The sequence below is a fragment of the Nyctibius grandis genome, chromosome 12 (genome assembly GCF_013368605.1).
Source record: "Nyctibius grandis isolate bNycGra1 chromosome 12, bNycGra1.pri, whole genome shotgun sequence".
NCBI classification, from domain to species: domain Eukaryota; kingdom Metazoa; phylum Chordata; class Aves; order Nyctibiiformes; family Nyctibiidae; genus Nyctibius; species Nyctibius grandis.
Genome location: NC_090669.1, coordinates 18,337,279 through 18,358,682, shown reverse-complemented (window position 1 = coordinate 18,358,682; position 21,404 = coordinate 18,337,279). Strand labels below are relative to the sequence as shown.

At 41.7% G+C, this 21,404-nt stretch overlaps 1 protein-coding gene across 2 annotated transcripts in view; it reads right to left on the bottom strand.

The window, feature by feature from the left end:
• The window catches only part of CMIP (c-Maf inducing protein), a 136,349-nt gene that overhangs the window by 59,524 nt on the left and 55,421 nt on the right, over positions 1–21,404 (bottom strand). For both annotated transcript variants that reach the window (XM_068411203.1, XM_068411204.1), the window contains exon 2: positions 3,629–3,754. In XM_068411203.1, the coding sequence (XP_068267304.1) occupies positions 3,629–3,754 (126 nt within the window). The remainder of the gene's footprint in view (positions 1–3,628; positions 3,755–21,404) is intronic.

Sequence of the window (21,404 nt, the reverse complement as noted above, 5' to 3'; positions counted from 1 at the left end):
TACACTTCCTGATACCAGAGCTGGACATTACATCAGAGCACGCTGCTGCTCAGGCTAGCAGGGCAGAATGATTTCAAAAAAGATCAGAAGTTCCAATTTCCCATAAATGTGTTGAAGTCTCTCGGAAATCTGGAAATAACTGAAGCATGCAAGGGCTAATTTCTCAGCATCTCCAATTCCCAGCACCTCAGTGAACATGTCGTTTGGATACTTAGGCTCTTTGTCACATATACTAGTGAATTTCTTCTGAACTTGACTACTTAAGAAATCAAGATGAAAAAAATGGATTTATCAAGTGTATTAAACGTAACTTTTAGTATCATTTTGGATTTGTGAGTACACATTACAGCTGTATAAGGGAAACCTATTTTTATACTCTCTCTGATCTGGCCACATTTGCTGAATCGAGACACTACCAAGGACCAAGTCATACTAAAAACATTTTTAAAGTTTGTATTTTCAATTATGTTGAAATTCCCATAGAGTTATAAAGTAATTTGATCTAGTCTGCTCAGCCAGTCAGCAATAAACATAACAGAAGCCCAGCTCACTCCACTTCTTTATCAGTTCCTATGAGGTTACATAAAGACACTGATCTTTTCGAAGAAAATAGCAAAGTATCCACGCTAAGATATTACTTTCTCACAAACATAATTATTTGTGTGCTTGGTTTGTTGGGTTTTTTTTAAAGAAATAAATAGCAGACTGCTCCGGATTAAAGTCTGCACACCCTACCAATTTCCTTTAAACTCAGCAGGGAGCTGTGGGTTCAAACTTTATCTTGTTTCCTATTAAGCAGGCCCATAAAGGCAGCTATCATAAACCACAGAATAAAGACTTAGAAACAGAATTTGGAAGGGCACATGTAACTATACTAGCTGTTGGAACAGATATAAACATAAATGCTAGCACCTCTAAGGAAATATATGGAAAAAACAGAGCCAAAATTATCACAAGAAAAAAATCAAAATCATCCAACTTGACAAATTAGTTTCTTTCTAATTAATTCAATTAATACATTAGGCAAGGAAGATTTCATCCATAATGAGGACTCTAATCTAGCTGTTGGGAAACCATGGCTCGTCTTCCTGCCTTCCCCAATGTCACGCACAGTAGAGGCTTTTGAAACCACAGAATCAGGACTTAGGTGGACTTGCAGCAGCCTGCCTGAAACTCAGACTCCCTGCACTCCTTGGTAACACCTAAAATCATTAAGTCATTTTGAACCACAGAAATTCGCTAGGCACCAAGCAGAGGCATGTACATACGCTTCATGTGCAAATGGGACACATGCCTGTGCTTCAAGGACACGTGAAAAGACACACAAATGACACCTATGCACCAGGAGAGTCCACAAAAAGTTAGATGTTCTCAGGTCATCCCAAATTTACTTAGCTGCACCATTTTCAGATTAAAATAGGGGAATGGCTGCAGCCCCCTTCTACAGGGCTGAAAAACCCCAGGGTTACACCAGTGAAGTAAAGGAAAGGGAGCTCCAGAAATACACTCAACAAAGGATGTGGCCATGAATGTTTCCATGTACACCTCTAACCACTTCAGAGTGAAAAGTGTATTTGCTATGTTGAAAATCATCAAAACCTCATGATATTTTCATGACATTCCAAAACCATCCCAAACCCCAAGCACAGGAACCACGTGAAGGGCTGAAGTCAAGTACTGTGTTCTCTGAGCTGCTGGTAAACAGCTCTGCGTATGGACAAACCCATCAGCCTCTCTCAAATGAAGGCAAAGGAGAGCTGGCCCTAATATTAGCTATATTGGCTTCACAACTCAGGAGTCAACTTTGCTGTTCCATGTCTCTGCAGAAGTCTACAGTATGGAAAATACAGACCAGCTTGGCACCTAGCCTTGGTGAATGATACCACTTGGGTAATTTTTCTCATGATATGCAGGTAGAGCCATTTCAGAAGAGCTTTGACTAAACCCTCCCCAGATTCAGATGGCACCACATACTTTGTGAACCTGCAGGGGCTTCAGCAAACAATTCACCACCAAGAAACAATGAAATTCCTTCTAGAAGGAATGCCCTATGAGGAGCAGCTAAGGAGTTTGGGTTTGTCTAATTTGGAGAAAAGGAGGCTGAGGGGAGACCTCATTGCTCTCTACAGCTTCCTGAGGAGGGGAAGTGGAGAGGGAGGTGCTGATCTCTCCTCCCTGATATCCAGTGATAGGACACATGGGAATGGTTCAAAGCTGCGCCAGGAGAGGTTTAGACTGGACATTAGGAAGCATTTCTTTACCGATAGGGTGGTCAAACACTGGAACAGGCTTCCTAGAGAGGTGGCCTGTCAGTGTTTAAGAGGCATTTGGACAATGCCCTTAATAACATGCTTTAATCGTTGGTGAGACCTGAACCGGTGAGGTAGTTGGACTAGATGATCCCTGTAGGTCCCTTCCAACTGAAACAGTCTATTCTATTCTATACGCTAGAGTGTGCGCCATGGATCAGTGTACTGCATACCATGTTCTCACAGACAAATGATCCAGCAGACATGATCATCACAGTCACTATTGTACCATTCAGTACATTTCCATCTTTTTATCTACTGGACTACAGTCTGTGCAGAAGTGGTACAGTTAAAGAGTGTGTGTGTGTGTGTGTGTGTGTGTACACACGCAAACTCGTAAGCTCTGTTATGATCAATCCTTTGAAGTTGTTCATACTTTTTCAAGAAAAAAATACCCTTTTAATTTTTCATGAGTTATCCACAGTTTAAACTGATCTTTTCTTCACATTTTCTGCAGAAATTGCTCACCCAGTCTGTTTACAGTCCTACCTACCGGAAATCCGTATACACAATAGTAATGGCTGTATATTCAACTGAAAAGGTAAATTCCCAAAGGGTAACAGGTAACAAACTGTCTTTGAAACAACGCTCAGAACTATGATAGGATTTAAGTTGGAGTCAATTCAGTCTTTTCCAAGTTATGCCTGTTCAAAGTCCTTTGGGGGCCAAGCAGTTGGGTTTTCAGTTGCTTCTCTTTTCCTGTTCTAAAGCAGTTCAAAGCTCAGTGCTGTGGAATGCTTTTCTGTCACTAAAACTTGCAATGACCTAAGGAGTCCTACAAAGCCTCACAAGTGGATGAAGAAATCTGGAATAACGTAAACATAGTGTCTTCTGTTTGAAAATAACACTTAGAGAACTAGCATATGTAGATACCCATACAAATATACTGAAATCTTCCAGTGAAGATAGAATTTATCTTTTTAAAAAAGATACCTGTCAGTTCCAGTGCAAGTTATGGGTTTCCAATATGAATTGAAGGATGACATTTTTAACTTTTCATACAGGAATAGGACTATATGTAAAAATACAATTGTTCCAGGCCTGCATCAATGTGCCTTTTCACAGAGCACTATTTTGATGCACAAAATCAGCAAGAAGATTTAACCAACTGTGGCCCAAAATTTCCATTCTGTCAAACAACATGAAGAGTTTCAGAGCTACCACCCTGAGCAAATTTTCTGGTGGTTAGGTAATTTGACAGCACTGAGTTCTCTGCCTTTTCTGAGTCCATCTAATTAAGAATTCATGCATAGCAAACAGACATTAAAGGAGATTCATAGTAAGAGAGAAAGAAAATTGTACTTCTGTGTTTACTGTACCTGCAGTAAGACAGTACCCCCTGGGATTGTAAGCTGTAAACAGTACTTAGGGGCATTCTCCCAGGAGAGCAGTTGAACATCTTCAATAGCACTGTAGGAAATGGAGTTTTCCATGTACCCAGTTGGCTGCAAGAAAACAAAGGAGAAGAAAAATAATGTTTACTTAGTCATCAGAAGTTTCACAATTTCAAAGTAAGAACTGGACTATCAAAATTACTCTTTGTGTTGAAAAATATCTGCAAAATATCTAATTGGAAAGCAAAATTCCTATACAGGCCATTCAATGGAGGGATCCATCTAGCCACCTTCATCCAACTTGTTCAAGCGTTAAGATCACTCGCATAAAAACAAAACCATGCCAGACCTAGGTGCCTGAAATACAAAAATGTCAAACTACATGTGTTCTGCATCCAAAAATCAGTGGAGCCTAATCTCAAGCTGAACTGAGCTATGAAAGGGTCTGGCCGTGCACGTGCTATCAATGTGCGAAGAAGCATCTCAATCACACAGCCACAACAGCAGTGTACTATATTAAGGTTGTTTTATTCCACGTGTTCTTGTTCTTCTCCCTGGCTGCAAGGTTGATCGAGCACATCATCAAAATGTAGACTGATACATTTGACAGTGGTTCTTGGGGCTCCAAAGATCCAGCCCTCAGCTTTTAGACTCAAGCGAAAGCAGAGCAACCAACCTACTCATCTCAGCCTATACGTAAGTACTGGTTTCCTGCACAGACTGCTGATGCCCAGTTTAAAGTGAAAGTCACAATTAAAACATAAATAAGTAACTGTGCTTTGCAATTACATGTACAACATAAATTGATAGTAGCAAGGAAACAAAGTTAAACATGAAACTCCTTATTAGTATCCCCATAATTCTTAGGCATTACAGAAGTACAATTAACTTTGAGATAAGCTCGAATATAAATGTATATACGCAAGCACACGTAAAATTATGTCCTAAACATAAGTAAATACACAGAGATACAGCTCTACGGAGCATGCGTACATACACCGTACTTTATGCAAGTCTTCATGTTGTTTGAGTAATTTGAGTATTTAACAGAGGTCCTCAAAGACATCATTTATTCCGCTTTGCTATAGCGTAAGCAAACTGCTCAGTACTGCTACGGCAGAGAAACTATTTTCATACAAAAATGCTGATTAATCCCACCATGTGGATAAACCCTTGGGTTAGCCATATCTTGCAAGAGAATAGAGCTCATTACGTTTATGAATTATTTTCTTACTGTTTTACATACAACTTAAACTTCTCAAACTTACTCCCACTGTGCCCAATACATAAGTTATTTTTAACTGACAGTCTTGAAATAAAGAAGGCAAGGGAGAAGCCACATCTATTTCAGGGTCAAACAGGGCCAATTCTTAAAATCACAACACAGGATTCCTGGGGGCGAGTGTGAAGTAAGCAAATTGCATTTGGAACAGCGCTACTTCTTTTTGGTACCACTTTCTTCCATAAGTTAAGTAGGTGGTGCATCTGGAAATCGTACTTGGAAATTATACACTTCATACATGTTCACAAGGCCATAAACGTCATCTGCTACAATGCAATGATGGCCCTCTGTCCTCCACCTTTGCTGCTACAAAGTCAGTTGCCTTTTCAGCAAGAAAACCCCAGCGAGCCAGGGAACTGAACTTTTAACATATTGTTCAGTAACATTTGTTGTGCCAGCGTTCATTTTACACTAGCCCTCGCTGAAAACATTTTTCGCTGTCTCTTTAACGAAAACCTTGTTGTGCAGGAAGTATGATAAACTTCTGCTTATTCATTTACCCACAATATTGTTCTACACTAGTGACTGGAATCCCAGTGGCTTAACGCTGATAGCGTACGTCATGCGTTGCCTACTGGAGAGTAATTATCTCGTTCCACAGGAAGCCAAAGGCCCAAGATCCTTCAGCAATCAGCATTACAACAGTCAGGCAAAAATATAAAAACAGCCAGCATAAAAACTAGTACGCTCAGAAGGCAAAGTTATCAAAAACATGCTCCGAAAGACTGAAGAAGGGAGAAATCCAGAACCAGCTGATGCAAATATAAAATGAAATGAATCAAAGCAATTTAAATTTCTCTCTTAAGAAGGTGCTCACTGCCCTCAATACCCTCCATTAACTTCAAAGAGGATTTGAAGAATTCTCACAGAATCCGTTCCCAAGAGAAGCCTCTTTTATACCTTAAACCATCCACTTAAACAGCACTAAAGGTAACTGATGCAGTTCAATCACAGCTCTGTAGACACATACAAGTGATTTCATCTCAGGCATAACTTCTTCTCACCAGACAGTCCTTTTTGTTAAGAAGAAGGGAGGAACACACAGTTCTGCAGTCTGCAAAGGATGGGAAGACTACCTAAACCATAGCATGGAATTACACAGATGGTTAACCTCTCCAAACGAAAGCATTATGTCAGCGAGGTGGTTTATACAGCACTCATATGATCCCACTTCTGTCCCTTCTATCTAGCCATACCTCGCACACTTTACCTTTACTACAGTTGTTTGCTATCTCACTCAAAAAATGAATAGCCCAAGCCTACTTTAATCCCTACAAGCAACATTATACGCATTGTTTCTGTTTTCATTAAAAACATCATGTTGTAGGAAGTGAAATATTTTCAGTTCTGAAAACACCAGCTACAGGCAGCTTCACCTCCGTTTTGCAATCAAAAGTCTAAAGCGAAGTGATTTATCACTGTGTAGAGCTCCCTGAAATTGTGCTTCTAGATGCTGTCAAACACCGAAGACCACACTCCCACATTAGGGCTGTGCAGAAACACTCTGATGCAGCACTGAAACCGAGCTGTCATCGGATCCGAGGCTTCCCAGACCTCACAAGCTACGGTACTCCTCACTGAGAGGCCACGACACTAATGAAGTGAAGGTCAGCCCCACAGAAAGCTGTCCTTTCCCTAATCCCCGTGCACACACAGACACGAGGACAGAGCCGTGTTCCCCAGTTGTGTTTTCACAAGACCAAGCACAGCTCAGCCGTTTACCAGGAAATGGCCTGAGGTAAAACCACAGCCTGAGTCACTGGTTCTTCTTAAAAGACAGGCTATTTTGACGTTCAGGTATGCAAACGTCAATAATGGTGAATCATTGTGGTCAATAAGCAGTGCAAGTGTTGCACGTTCTCATGTCCCAGCTGGTCTTGCTTGCACACACCCCCAGGAGCTGCATTCTCACCCCCAGGTCACTCCATGGGAAATTCAAATCAGAACAACAAAGACCAGAAACGTGGATTCAGAGATTTGAAAATACCTAGAATGAGACCGATCCTCAGCGGGTCACCACAAAGCATCTGGCATCAATACTAGCCTCAAGCAGCATTCCCACCTCCATCCACCCACTTTGCCTCTGCCCATACAAGCGCTTGTCTGGCTGTGGCATCAGGCACATCAGGGAACCCATCCATGTTTTGCCAGATTACTTTGTAGCTCCTTCAGCCCCACTTCTAATGTGAAACAGAAACTAGTATGTTAATGTAATTTAGGAGGCTGCATATCATGGGGAAGGGAGTGAGCAGTGAGGACCCGAATATTTCAGTCTAATTATTGGTATGAGACAGTCTAAAGCCACAGCATCTTTGAGCAGTAATACATCAAGTTCAGTTGAAAATGCGTTTATTTAAGAAAATAATAATCCTTATTTTTATAGCTGTCATTTTTGAAAGGAGATTTATATTTCTTGGCAAAGTCTGAAATCTATCAAACGACGCAAGATAATGCACTTTTCTTGTTCACTCTGTAAAATTAATCCTGACTTAGGAAACCTTGGCCAGAGAATCCACATATGTCAGCTTACAGATTTACAGTTGCCGTTTTAACTTCTGGCTGTTTGCTCTTAAACATGTTCTGAAAAACTGTAAGAGACTCATAAACGAAAATGGAATTTATTACAACAAACAAAAACCCTAAGTAAAGGAAACATTTTTCTCTTCACATTAGCCTTTAGCCTCCTAACGAAACATGCAACTTCTCCGCTGGGAAATCAGGTATGTTTCAACCTCAGTGAGAACTTTGTCTTTTTTCAGTTCCACAAAGATTTATTAATCATACAGCTTTGAAACAACTCTCTACCAGAATAGCCACACACCAAAACCTACTATATATCAAATCTTAGGGGAATCCAGTGCTCCCAAAACTGGAAGAACATGTAGGCTCACGGGTAAGGCTAGTTTTCCCTTAGCATTTCTGGGAAAAGGCGGCAGCAGCAGACTACTCAATAATGCAAAAATCTGCCCACTTGTTTCCATGGGAAATTCTAAAAAGGAAAGAATAAACATGACATCCATTGTTAATGAGGCCTGTATGCACTCACTCATATAATAATGTACTAAATCTTCAGCTGCATATTTTCCAAAGAAAGCATCTAGAAAAAAATGAGTTCTACAAATAGAGATGGTTATGTGCATTAAAACATATTTAGTCGGACAACTCCCACCAACACAACAACAATGAAGAATGATTTTCCCAATTAAATACTCCAGATGGTGGGGGGAACGGGGCTATTCCAGACCCTTGTTCTTCCACAGTCAGGTACTTATTTCTCTCTTGGCTGCTCTTAAGAATGAGCCGTGCTGCTGTAGCCCAGGACGATGAGCATACTGTATTACATGGAAGTTTTCTATACCCAAATAAGATTCAGTCTTGCTGAATAACATGTAAGAAGAGTTGATTGCTCTCAAAACTTTGATGGGGGTGGAGACTATTCAGTCAGCACACTGAAGGGTAATGGACTCTGAAACTGCTGAAAACAATGGATGATTTGAAATAAATCTCTGTTAGGAGACATCCATGGCTCCAGAGAACACCCCTGCAAATGTAGCTATTTCAGATAAGAGCAATTAACATCTTTGTTCATTAACTATATAACCTATCAGAAGACATTTATCAAGTTAAGCAATTAGTAGTACTACGCCATAATATGCAGCACAGTACAATTTATCTCACTCTTGATATGGAAGAATTTACTGCCATGCTCACTTGTCATAATGACTTGAAAGAGTTTAAAGTCAATGTTAATCTGACAGAGATTAACGTGATAAGAAAACAGACAGAAAGACTAAGAGCGGGGAGACACCCAACTCTGCCCCAAAGCTGCACAAAGGAATTTCTGAGCTTCCATGGAACACTTTCTCATCTAATCCATCACACCTCCCAGACCCCTGGCCTGCCATCATCACCATTCCCTTCCCACCCCTCCTGATAAGTAGGCGGTTTCATGTGTTGCACCATAAGAAGAGACCTCACTTGCTCTGGGCATCAGGAGTAGGACTACATTGGGTGAAGAGGGTGCTTAATCCAGGGACCTGTGGGGAAGGGACCTCTCCATGGGGTGAATCTAAACTATCTCTGCTTGGAGCTGCTTTGTTCGCAAGTGTCTCCAAGTTTGGTAGTGATGCTTGGTGGGAATTTCTTCGTTTGTTTTTGAAGCTTTTTGATACATGGAAACAAATTAGGACACAGTGGCCCAAATCTTCAGTAAGGCTCTACCCATCCATGTCAGCTGAAATCTAGAGTATATTAGTGCGTAACTAATGACAGGAAAAAGAGGGAGGGGGTTTCCTACCACAGTTATTTGTGTGTGGGTGACTGTGTGTATAAACATGCATGTGTGTGTGTGCATAAATGTACACACACACCCCTGTCTTTCTTTATAGCTACATAGAGATAAGAGATAGTAGAAATATATCCCATATTTCTCTACACAAAAATACAGCAGCAACTGTCACATGCTCTGTGCAAAACAGCTCAGCTTCAGTAAGTGACATGATTTAATTAAGAAATGCCAGATCCTCAGCTGAACTGATCATCCAGAAGACTTCAGTAGAACTTCACTGATTTATACCAGCTGGGAATTTAACTCAGAAATTCAAGAAAATATAGCTTTGCAGCAAAAATGTGCATAAGTCTCTTTCTTGCCTCTAAATATTTAAGACAACTGGGACTGGAGGCTGTTGCATTAATTAACCGTACAAAACTGATAAAAATGTAAGAGCTGTCAGTACAAAACAGATTACCCCAGACCGTGCAGACAGAAACCCTTCCCATCTGCAGTGGGACTGAAGTATCAGTTCTGTGGAGCTACAGAAAACGGACAGGCCATCATCAAAGAGCTGACAAGAAAAAACTGCTCCCAACGTTCAGACATATGAGCTACAAAATCTGTGAAACTGGTGCAGAAGACACCATCAGAGGGAAGAACTTCAAATTAATTCAGATCTGAAATAAGTTTAAAGCATAGAACAGAAGTTCATCATTAGGAAGAAGGGAAAATAAGGTCATATTATGGGATATGTACCATGACAGGAGAGTCAAATAAGCAGGAAAAATTTATTAATTATGTTAGTTGAAATGCATATAGAATTTTTTTTTTAAATGAGGAGATCTTTGTCTTTTACTGTCAAACCCAGCTGAAGGAGCACTTACGAGCGTTCAGTTTATTTTACCAACAAAACTACTTGGATTTCTGGGAGTAAAATAAGATCCGTATCTTGAAGACTTTCTAAAGATGTCCATCATCAAGCTGACCCTGTCTAAGTAGCCCATAAGAAATGAACCCCTTCTCTCTGGCTAGGCCAGCATGACAACGGAAACTCCACTGGGACTTCCAGTAGTGATGAATGCTTAATTGGATGAGGTGCTGGTGTCCAAAAAGCTGTCTCTGAGGTCAAGTCTATGTAAGAAACCTTGTCTCCTGCTTTCAAACCTCTGCTAACAGGGATGAGAACGTGCTTCAAGGCGCACCTGCCTCACTGCGGAGCTGGAGGCTGACCACAGCTTGCCACCAAGATGGTGGCCAAATCCACCAGATCATTGCCCACGGGCAGGAAGGCTGCTCCCAGCCAGTGATCGGGAGCAGGACGGGGAGGGAGCCGCGTTTGACGCAACCCACCAAACACGGGCAGACTTTCACAGACGGTGGCCCGACTCACTGGCCAGGTGGAGCACCTCTGCTTGGAGCAGAGATTCTCCAAGCGTGCGCTGCAGCCTTCAACCCCTCCCAATGAACATAGGGAACTTGAAGAGAAGAATTACTATCCCCTACCTACCAACCTAGAAGAAGAAAATCTCAGTTAAGGTTATAGCTACACCACGCGCTTAATCATGCCTTAGGTGACATGAGAAGCCCGAGAGATGTTGGAAAAGAGCTCAGACTTCCTGACTCCAACCATGTGAAGCAGCTCCTCCTCCAAAATTGCATAACCGATTCTAAGAAGGACCATTCCTTAGCAGGACTCATGTTCTCCATCCTTTTGCATTTATCACTGCACTCAGTGACATCCCTCCTGAGGAGGAAATACTCAATAACCTTGACGAGATGAGTAGGTTGTTTATCCACCTTCCTTGAAATTACTTCAGGAAGGAATGGACACCACCAGCCAAAATACAGCAGTTACACACCTTCTCACAGAAGCAGCAATAAGTAACAAGAGCAGCAGGGACTTATTGCAGAAGACTATACACACACGTACTTCTGTAAAACAACTGCTAGAGGAATATTGGAAAATCCCTAACTTTTGCCCAGAACATGAAACATCCAGTGACTGCTAAACAGATCTTTGCTAAGTCACCATAGCAACGATGATGTGACAGAAAACAAAACCACATCCACAAGCTGTTCTTGAGCCAAGGCCACTCTCTATTTTCAATTCTCTTTCAATAAACCAGCCATGTCACACACTACGAAATGTACCAAATGCTGATAAACCAGAGAGAGGAGAAAGGGTTGGACGTAAGGATTTCAGACCAAGCAAGACACAATGTATGCTAAACGAAAATGCCACCCTGTAATGACTAGTTTAACCAGGGGCAGCCCTGAGACCTGGAAGTGAAAGATCATCAGCTGATTTCAAACACAAAGTTGGCACCCGGAAAATAATGAGTCTGTTAAATAACTGGAAATGTGGCCAAACTGATATGACCACAAACAGGAGATATCTGTTCAGTTGTGTTTTTCAGAACTGGTTTAGGTAACGGCAATAGCATGTTTCTATTGCATATTGTCCTTGCACTTACAGTGGTTTTTACTTCTGGTTTACAGACCTCCAAAGGCCTGTGGTTCATTATCTCTAGTAGGTCAACAAAAGGTGAAGAAGGAAACCGCATTTGTTATCAGTAGGGTCACATCCGCTGTGCAAGGATCTGCACCTCCCATGGAAAATTTTAGGGTTTTACAACCTGAAAAGGCTGAAGGCAGCTGTAAGAGAAGCAATACATTCACCTCTATCACCTGTGCATGTGAAGTTTAACCTGAAAGGTGATCCAAGTAAAAAATACTCAATTGGTTAAGAAGCTGAGCTATTCAGGACCCCACGTCCCATTAGAAATCCAGAATTTGACTCATGAGCTCTGCAATCCTGACAGTTCTCACCACCTTCTTAATGCACATCCCAGCTCATTTCTTACTACATTTTATCTACAAGAATTAGAAATTAAATTGTTGCAAAACTAAACATAGCATAAGTGTGCTAATATATTAAGTTCTCGTTCTTCATTTAAATAAGCATTCCTCAACACTATTTATCATGTCCATGCCTTTTACCTGTAGAGTCATGAAACCTGTGGACACTGTAGTAGTCAAATGGTTTCCGTTAACAATTTTTTTCTTTTTAATATACTTTTAACTCTGCAGTTCCCAGGATGCCACATCAAATCTCAGTGTGATGAATAAGTACAGGACAGGGAGTGCAGCAACTCAACTACACATCTGAATTCCCAACAGGGATTGTCTTATTCTGATCTTTTTTGGAAAAAAATGATCAGGTCTTGAGTTCCCAGCAAAATACTAATAAAGCCTTCTGCTGTACACTACATAAAGAGAAAGGACATGGAGTAGAGCCTTTAAAAAAGCTATATGCTGTTAAGGATAGTCTCACTAAAATCTTGCTGTTAGGTGAAAAAAACAGGGACCTCCTGAGGATGAGTCACAGCCACTTGGAATCACCTTCTGCTACAGGAGGAATGGGAAAACATGGTTAAAGTGCCAGTGTTTTGTTTCACGTGTCCTACCTTCAACAATAAATTGGATGGCTCTACATAACTAGCGATAGGACAACAGGACACAGCCTCAAGCTTCACCAGGGGAGGTTCAGGTTGGACATTAGGAAGCATTTCTTCTCAGAAAGGATTATTAGACATTGGAACGGGCTGCCCAGGGAGGTGGTGGAGTCACCATCTCTGGATGTGTTTAAGAAAAGACTGGACATGGCACTTAGTGCCATGGTCTAGTTGACAGGGTGGTGTCAGGGCAGTGGTTGGACTCGATGATCCTAGAGGTCTCTTTCAACCTGGTTGATTCTGGTTAACTTTAAGTGAGATCCAGCTCTCGTGTCTGCAGCAGTGATTTCCTCTTGCTTTCACGTCTCTATCAGCACTACAGAATGACACCCTGACACTAGCGGAGCGCCCTTTTCTTTTCTTCAGCAGGAAGTCTGCAAAATTGTGCTTGCACACTCCTGGTCCCACCCATAACCTCCTCCACTGTTGGTCTTCCTCATTGTTTAATGACTGACTGTTTGTACTGGAAGGGAGTGTTGCTATTTAAATAGAGGGTAACCGAAATATGTGCGATACCTCCATGGAAGGGAGATGGTGAGGGAATGAAGGAGAGGGCAACTGCAGTGAAATATCAGAGTAAATATTTGAGAAAAGTGTCAGTTGACTGGTAAATGCATAACGGAGAGGACACAGAGCACCAGTTAGAACACAAATTACCTTCCTAAGCTCCCTTACTATACAAAAGGATACAATGAAGTATTTAAAATGACACTTTCTCTTTGGTTTAAAAAAAAATTATTAATTAAATATTTAGCTAGAATTGCAAAGATGTTGTGCTCACAGACAATGAAGTGGTATGAAACCGGCATACCTAACTAGCAAATTTTTTATTTCAATAGAACATTAATTAGCCTAGTAAGTTATTTTTCAAGATTGCTAAATAAGAGTGCCTAAAGTGAAGCATGGGCATCTGCTTATGAAAGGTGTCGTATCATCATCTCAAGAGACACACTTTGAAAAGCAGAACAAAGAGCAACCCTACAATCAGGCCCTGTGAAACTGGCAAACCCTTTTCTCTGGGAGGCTCCTGAAAGGCTGGAGAAGAATTCCAAGGAATTGCAATAGTCCCCGCCAAGGGACCGTGATGCATGCAGCTCCAAAGCGATGTGTTTCCAGAGAAGCCTTGTTTATCAGACACTAATGCATCACACACTGCTCTTCTCTCTCACACTGTCTTTTGGAAAACTAAACCACCCTAGTCCTCCAGTAGTATTTTCTGTTCCAACTGGATGATTCAGCCCTCAGCAAGACACATTCGCTTATTTCCTCTGTATCCTCTGATACAGGGCTTACAGATGGGCAAAGAAACAGAGGTCCATGCCCTCCCTGCTGCTGTTTCAAGTGACCAGGCTGAGGCACAACACACCAGACCATGCAGATGTGTCTTAAGGTGATGCAATTTCAGAAAAAAACAGCTACTTACCCAGCCAGCAGCCACTGATGCACATCTGAAGGTGAGAAGCAACACAAGTGCTTCCCAGGCTGCGGGAAAAATCAGATGGCTTTCCGGATTTTCTCTGCTTATTTACTTGGCCTTACTTATATTCTCAGACCATAAAGATGGCCACAATGCTATGCTTAAAGGGAAAAATTACGTAGTACACCACCTATTAGCATAGAGATGGCTTATACAATATCACTTGAGAGTTATATGCTCAGTGAAAAAACACCCTCCCAACAAAGCAGCTTTGCATTCTAGACTAGGTTGACTTCCCCCCACCCTTCCAGTTTCATATCAAAATCTGCTTTAAAATAATTCCTGCCTTTTAGACAAGCGAGACCTTCAGGTTGTGTCAGCACAATGGCTGCAGGTTTCACTCCCACCCTTGGCAATTACATTTTGGTTTTCAAGCTCAATTACACTGTCAAGTCTTCTTTCCCATGCATAATTCTCCAGCAACATCCTTTCCCTCTGTCAAGATTATTTTGTTAATTTATTTACTATCTCTAAAGGAAATAGCTCGTTTCTATAAAACCTTAAATACTGTGAACACAACTTTGTAGACTGAGTTGTCCACTCAGGGAGGAAAAGGCAAAAGAAGCACAGCATTTCAGAGCTTTGACCTCAACAACCAAACTGTTATTGCTATTAGTCCAAAAAATTTCTACCAAGGAAATCTGAACGGTCCTCAGCAAACTGTTTGCCCAAAGTTAAGCTAGCCACAGATTTTTCAACAGAAAGCTATCAGAAAGCCAATACTACCAAAGTACATTAACATTTAATGGTAAATCTGAATCCAAACCACCATGGGCTTTCAACTACTATTGAGAGTTATGACATGGACTCCAAACATCGATGAAAACATGAGTTCCTTCCCCTCTACGGCATTTTGGTTTTAGCAGAATACAAAAGCTTCCATCTTAAGACGTACGTTTGCGCTGTATACCTGAATACACAGCACGGGTTTTGCCCACTTCTGCTTGCATCAGCTTTACCCGAGGCAGGAATGGAAAAAAGGATAACCATTCCCGCCCTCCTCTGTGTAATTAAAATCCACAAATACCACCACGTTACCGTATGACACCGCCGCTGCACAGCACACAGTCCTAACGGTGACCAAGGAAAAGCCCTGCTCCCTCTCAACCCCAGGTCAGGTCCCCTCCAGCTAAGGACCGCTCTGGCCAGGTCCCCTCCAGCCAAGGACCGCTCTGCGTTACACCCCTGTCCTGCTGCCCCGAGGGCAGAGGAGCAAGGGCACAACAGGCCAGCCCTCACGTACAACCAGCCACTCGCACTGAACTGCCCACAGATTTGCTCCTCATCTTTCAGTTTCTTAATATTTTATTTAATAAACTCAACTCTCACTAAACAGGGCTGAACAAAAGGTATACACCAACTTACTGTTAATACCAGCTTTCCTCCTCCCAGCTGCTTTGGCTACATGTTACTACAGCATTAACAGAATCTCACTGCACTGTTATGTTGGCAACTACAGAGAAAAATCTGACTTATCAGAAAAACAAACAGAGCAGAATTAGTAAGAAGGGCTGAGCATCAAGAATGTAACAGCTTCATTTTCCTACTTACATTTTCCCAGATAACATTTAAAGAATGCTTAATATAGAGATTGTTTATCAATCATTTCTCCAGAGATAAAGGTTAAATACAAAGCACCTTAAAGTAAGGTACAGCATCCGTGTTAACCTCTGAAAAAGGCCCGAGCGATCAGCAAGCTTCAACTAGACATTATCAAGGCATTTTAGGGAAGTATTACTATTGGAAAGGCAATATCAAGCTTGCACAATAAAGTAACCTCTGCCTTTTTCTCTAGCCTGCATCCTGCTGAGAAAGACCTTTTTGCTTTCTGTTTCTGAAAAATATATAATTTAAAAATATGTATCTTTGAATTCCAAATCCATTTCTGTTCTTGTTTCCTTGCAACAAATTACCAGCTCTTACTGGAAATGAAAAAGACAGAAACCAAAACCAAATTCAGTGCTGTAAATGCTGTAGCAGATTATTTCCAAATACTCCCAACGTTTTCCATGATTTTGGATCACTAGACCCAAACTCAAAAGTTCAGAGAACAACTGAGGAATATGCTTCTCTGCTTCAGATTCAAGTTCAGAACCTTAACCTCAAATCCTGCTCTTTGCAAAATAGAAAAAAAAAAAAAAAAATCAGACTCAGATCCAAAGTACCAATATAAAATTTCAGTTTGACCCACATCCTAACACCTCTGCAGCCAATCCTAATAACCTTCTGCCAATACCTCCCTCAAAGTACAGATCAAAGGCTTTACTGTACATCCAGAGCCGTTCCCGTGATGCAAGGATTAGGCATGAAGGAGCGTCACATTTTCAATGGTGCAACTGCCTACAAGCGTATCTTGTGCATATCGGAGCATTACAAGCTCAGCCACAAACGCCAGTGCCAGACAAACCACACCTCTGAAATTCCCATCTTGGCTCCCATTTTCTTTTTTGTCTCATCTAAGCACACTGTCTCGACACACCCAGTTACAAGGAAGATATACCTAGCCATCAGCCCCTCTATTCTTTTATTTTTATTAGTATTTTCATCAATATTTTCAGTTCCTTTCCAGTGTATCATTCATTCGGGAGGTTATTACACGAGATGGAAACACAATGTTCCAGCCTGCTGCTGTGACCCCTGCAAGAGGCAGCGATGGAGCAGCAATGCCCCCATGGCAGCAGGGGTACTGTAGATGTCACTGAATTCCAACAGCACTTCTTAAAACACGGCCCACACGTGTAACCCTGGCAGTAATTTAGCGTTAGATTAAATACATTGTTGCCAGTCCGTAAGTGTTATATCTAACTCTAAATACACAGCTGCAGATGCACACAAGATTCAATCACATTGCCTAGAGAGTCCCGTCTTCAGGATGAACACAGGCCTTGGTACTTTCAAGAACAAAGGCTGCATCATGAAGCACCAAATCGGTTATTTCAGTGGCTGCACTAGGCTTGACTCGTGTGAAGAAAGTCAGACATAACTCTGTCCTTCAGTAACTAAGAGCAGCTTGAGCAAGTCATTAGGAAAACTGTTGGTGCACTTCATTTATAAGTCCAGATCCTGCAGATGTATTTTTGAGACAAGCAACCAGTGGTTGCAACAACCTTCATCGCGTGAGTAAAGAACTGAGATTCAGTCCCTAAACTTGTCACCTATTCCCTCACTCTTTCATGAACGGAATGAAAAGCTAGCGAACTGCAAATTACAAGTCAACGCAAAACTCACTGGATGAGGTTTTGAAGACGTCAGATTAGACAATCACAATGTTTCTTCTCAGGCGTTAAAAACTACAGTCCTTGACTAATGCTGCGTCCATTCTGTTTTCCTAGCAGGAAAAAAAAAATCATACTAGGACAAAGAAGAATGGCAACTGTATTGTCCTCACTGAGAACTAAGTACCACAGGCTGTCAACACTGCCATGACAAATACACAGAGCTATTGACAAGGCACGTTATGAGAGCTATCAGCCTTACGAGACACAAAAGCATAAACAGCCACGTGAGACCACTAAAATATTGGATGAGAAGAGCTGAAGATGCCACTCCTACTGGCGAAAAAAATGGTGTTTAAGGCATACACACACAAAAAAATCATACATTTCACTAGTCGCTGCAGGATGAATGCTACCTTTGACTTTGTTGCTCCTCTTAACAGCATTCAAATCTGTTCTGCGTATCCTGATGCAGTCCACAATTGCTGAAGGTCCAGGGGAAAAAGGAAAACCCACAGTGACTGAAGCTTTATGGAATTTATTTTTTCCCTAATAATCTACATCACACAATTGTTCTCCACAACACCTAATTAAAATGCCTTTGAAATGACAATTCTACAGGAATCTTGGATGCAAGCTATCAGACCATTCCCAGAGATGACTCCAGCCAAGTCAGACACAGATGATCATCAGTTTCTACACCATTATACTTGACCCTTGGACTCCTTGAGGTCTTAGTTGCCTCAAGAACCATTTTAATCAATTAATGACATACATTAATACGCAGTGACATTATTTGGAGACAGAAATCAGCAGCTCAACCATCACCACAGCTTTAAGAAGGCTGAGACTGAACCAGGCTGAGGATGGAGATGATTCAGGTGATATGCTCTATGTGACTAATCAGAGGCTAACACTTTTGTCTTGAGCTGTAACCAAGCCTAATGCTCTCCACAAAGCAAAGCATCAAAGGTGTGAATTCAGACTACAGACAGAATTCAAGAGGCTAAAAGACGGCCCTTTGAGTTATGTAAACATGAAAGTAGAGTAAACCAGGTATAGCCACATGCAACTGCATTATGGAAAATAAGAAGTACACACTCATGCATCTTCCCTTTTCTCCTGAATGGCCCCTAAATGCTCTAGGGATATCATTTAAATCACAAGTGAAACCTGAGAATTTAATAAGGTAACATGAGTCTTCCTTTCCCCAATTCCCATGAGCAATCGAATCAAGCCCAGGAAAATCCAGCCCCCAGTGAATCAGATGCTAAGACTCAAAATCAGGTGCCCCAGTTTCTGTACTGTGTTCCAGTCCTGGCATTTCACCGTGTTGTCAGAACCAAGCCCAGGCAGATCACTGCCCAGAAAACAGACATTCATGCAGCAAAAGCTGCACTTCTGATCTAACTTGCTCAGTTGGCCAGGCTCGTGCACATAAAAAATTTGCCATGTTGTTCCTTTTTTCTAGCAACATACAACTCCTGCAAACGGAACAGTAAATTTGCAAATCCAGTGGGACCGATCAGAAATTAAATTATGCCTTCTCAGATGTTGGCAAGAATTCATGAAAAACATGCAACAATATCTCTTCTCTCAGAAGAGGGTAATCTAGGACAACTTTCTACGGCCACTGTCCAAATGTAAGCCTTCAATTCCTGAACAGGGCAAGAACATTGAAAAAACTGAAACCATTGATGTGGCAAACGTAATGGCAGGTCTCCTGTGCTCTCATTCTACAACTCTGCACTTCATAGCTCATGCATAACTCATATTCACAGAAAACTGAAGAGTAAAACCACCGTATGGTGACAAGGAGAAGAACTGAAAATAGTCCCTTGCTAGATGTTTTAATCCTCTCCTGTTAAAAGAGTGTGTTTGCATTATGCAAAATAACAAATTATGTGTCTGCAGAATCAGGCTTCCTTTTCAATTATGAGCTAATTATTTCAATATTGCAAAATAGAAAACCTGAGACATCTATCCTGCTCCACTCAACTTCTTTACAAATTATTCTCAAAGAGTAAATGAGATTTCTCATTCCAATTGTATTCCAACATGATCAAGACTTACTCCTTCCAGCTCAGAACCTGTAACACTCTTTCATTTTAGGGACTATTACAAATAAAAGGATGCCAATATTTTATCTGGCAGTCAAGCAAGCCTTTGAAGTTTGATGTCTACAATGTCAAAAGACAAGTAACTACAGAACTTAATTTGTGCAGATGAACAACTGTTTGAAAATCAGCAAGGAAAATTTCAGCAACACCCAGTCAGGATCTGGGCTCTCTGAACGTATTCCAGTAAACGCTTCCACTTCTAACCAGCATGTGCCTGTACACAAGGGTGTGAGTTTGAGATAGTGACCTCAAACACACACAAGCGGAGTTTAACATCCACTCTCTACATGCTTAAAAAGAATCGGGGAAAAAAGCACAGCACACTTTTCAGATTTCACTGTACATTTTTGGACACTCTTTCTGAATGCTCGCTTCTTAAGCTCGGGTTTGCTGTGCTTGGCAGTCCCTTTTGTGTCTTTTGCAACACTGCGCACACACAAATGGCCTGTGGTTTCATGCTTTGCTTCCCATTTAAAACTAACACTTAAACAGTAGCTTTATTTTTGTTAAATAAAAGCTTTTTTTCCTAAATTCTGACATCTATTTCTCTTTTTCAGCATGAGGGAAAAATGATTTTCTACAACTCACACCAGTCATTCATAGGAGTAGTACTTCGTCTTTACCACTTTGATTCACTAACTCTCATTCGTTTTATTCCTCAACTTTTTGTGCTGTGTTCCACAAAAGCAATGACAGCAGCTAGCATAATGTTGGTTTTTGGAGAGTAAGCTCTGATGACAGATATATTTTGGTTTTCAGACTCCAAACTGCAAATAAAAAAGCTTAGGTAAAGAATACATAACACAAAAAGAACCACTTTTTCATAAATGCTTATGCTGGTGGGGGGGGAAAGAAGTCAGATAATTTCTATATATGTCTGCAATCCAACTCCTCCTGAAGGCAAAGTGGATTTTTTTCATTATCCACTTAATATCAGACGAAGCCTGTATTGTTGACAGTCTGGTTCGGGACAAGAGACCCCCCGCGTTTCCTTTGGGGTGTTAACAGCAGCTGGCTCTGAGCATCCAGCTTTCGCCTTCCTCAGCGAGCCCCCAGCTGCCAGGAACCAGTGCACACCACAGCGGAGACAGCCCCAGCGACACACAGACAACTCCGTCCAGCCCTCAGCCCCAGAGCCAAGTCCCCTCTGGGGAGAGGTCCGTACATTTTACAAACCCACCAAGTCTCCTCATTCCAGCAATATCAGCTCCTTGCACCAACAAAGCGGCCAAGGGTGGAAGGAGACTTTGTATTTACTACTCCGTGTCAGTGCTGTGATGCGCGACTCCTGCAGCCGTTGCTGTGCGGTGACGTGTCTGCCTTCCCACCGAAGATTATGAAACTGCTTTCAACCCAAGAGCTTCCTCCCTCACACGGCCTTCTCGGACCAGCGAGGGGAGAGCTGAACCCTGCAGATAGCACTCCCTAATTGCAGAAGCTGAGAGATATCAGCTACTGGACTTTCTGCTCCTTATTCCCTAAGAAAGCAGGAAAAAAAAAATCAGCGGAGAGCAAGCCTCCGGCTTCAGGTTGTGTTAAAAGCAGCCCAATCTTTGGCCAGCCATGCAAATAAGATCCAGCCTGACCTTGCATGCAGCAAGCCGTGCTGCCTGGCGGGGCTCAGCAAGGGTTACTCCAGCCAGCGCAATGTCAGTGAATACACCAAGAGTGCTACTGTAATCTCACAAACATCTGCAGCTAAACACGGCCAGGGGGAGAGGCAGATCTTTCAAATGACCAAACCTGAAAAATCAGAAGCTTTTTAATTGCATGACAACAGAGAGGAGCCCATCAGCTGCTAACTTTGACCAGCGTGTTACTGCATCTCTGGCAGCTTTGCCCCAGCTTCCAGCAATCTATCCTGCTGATTTTAACAGGT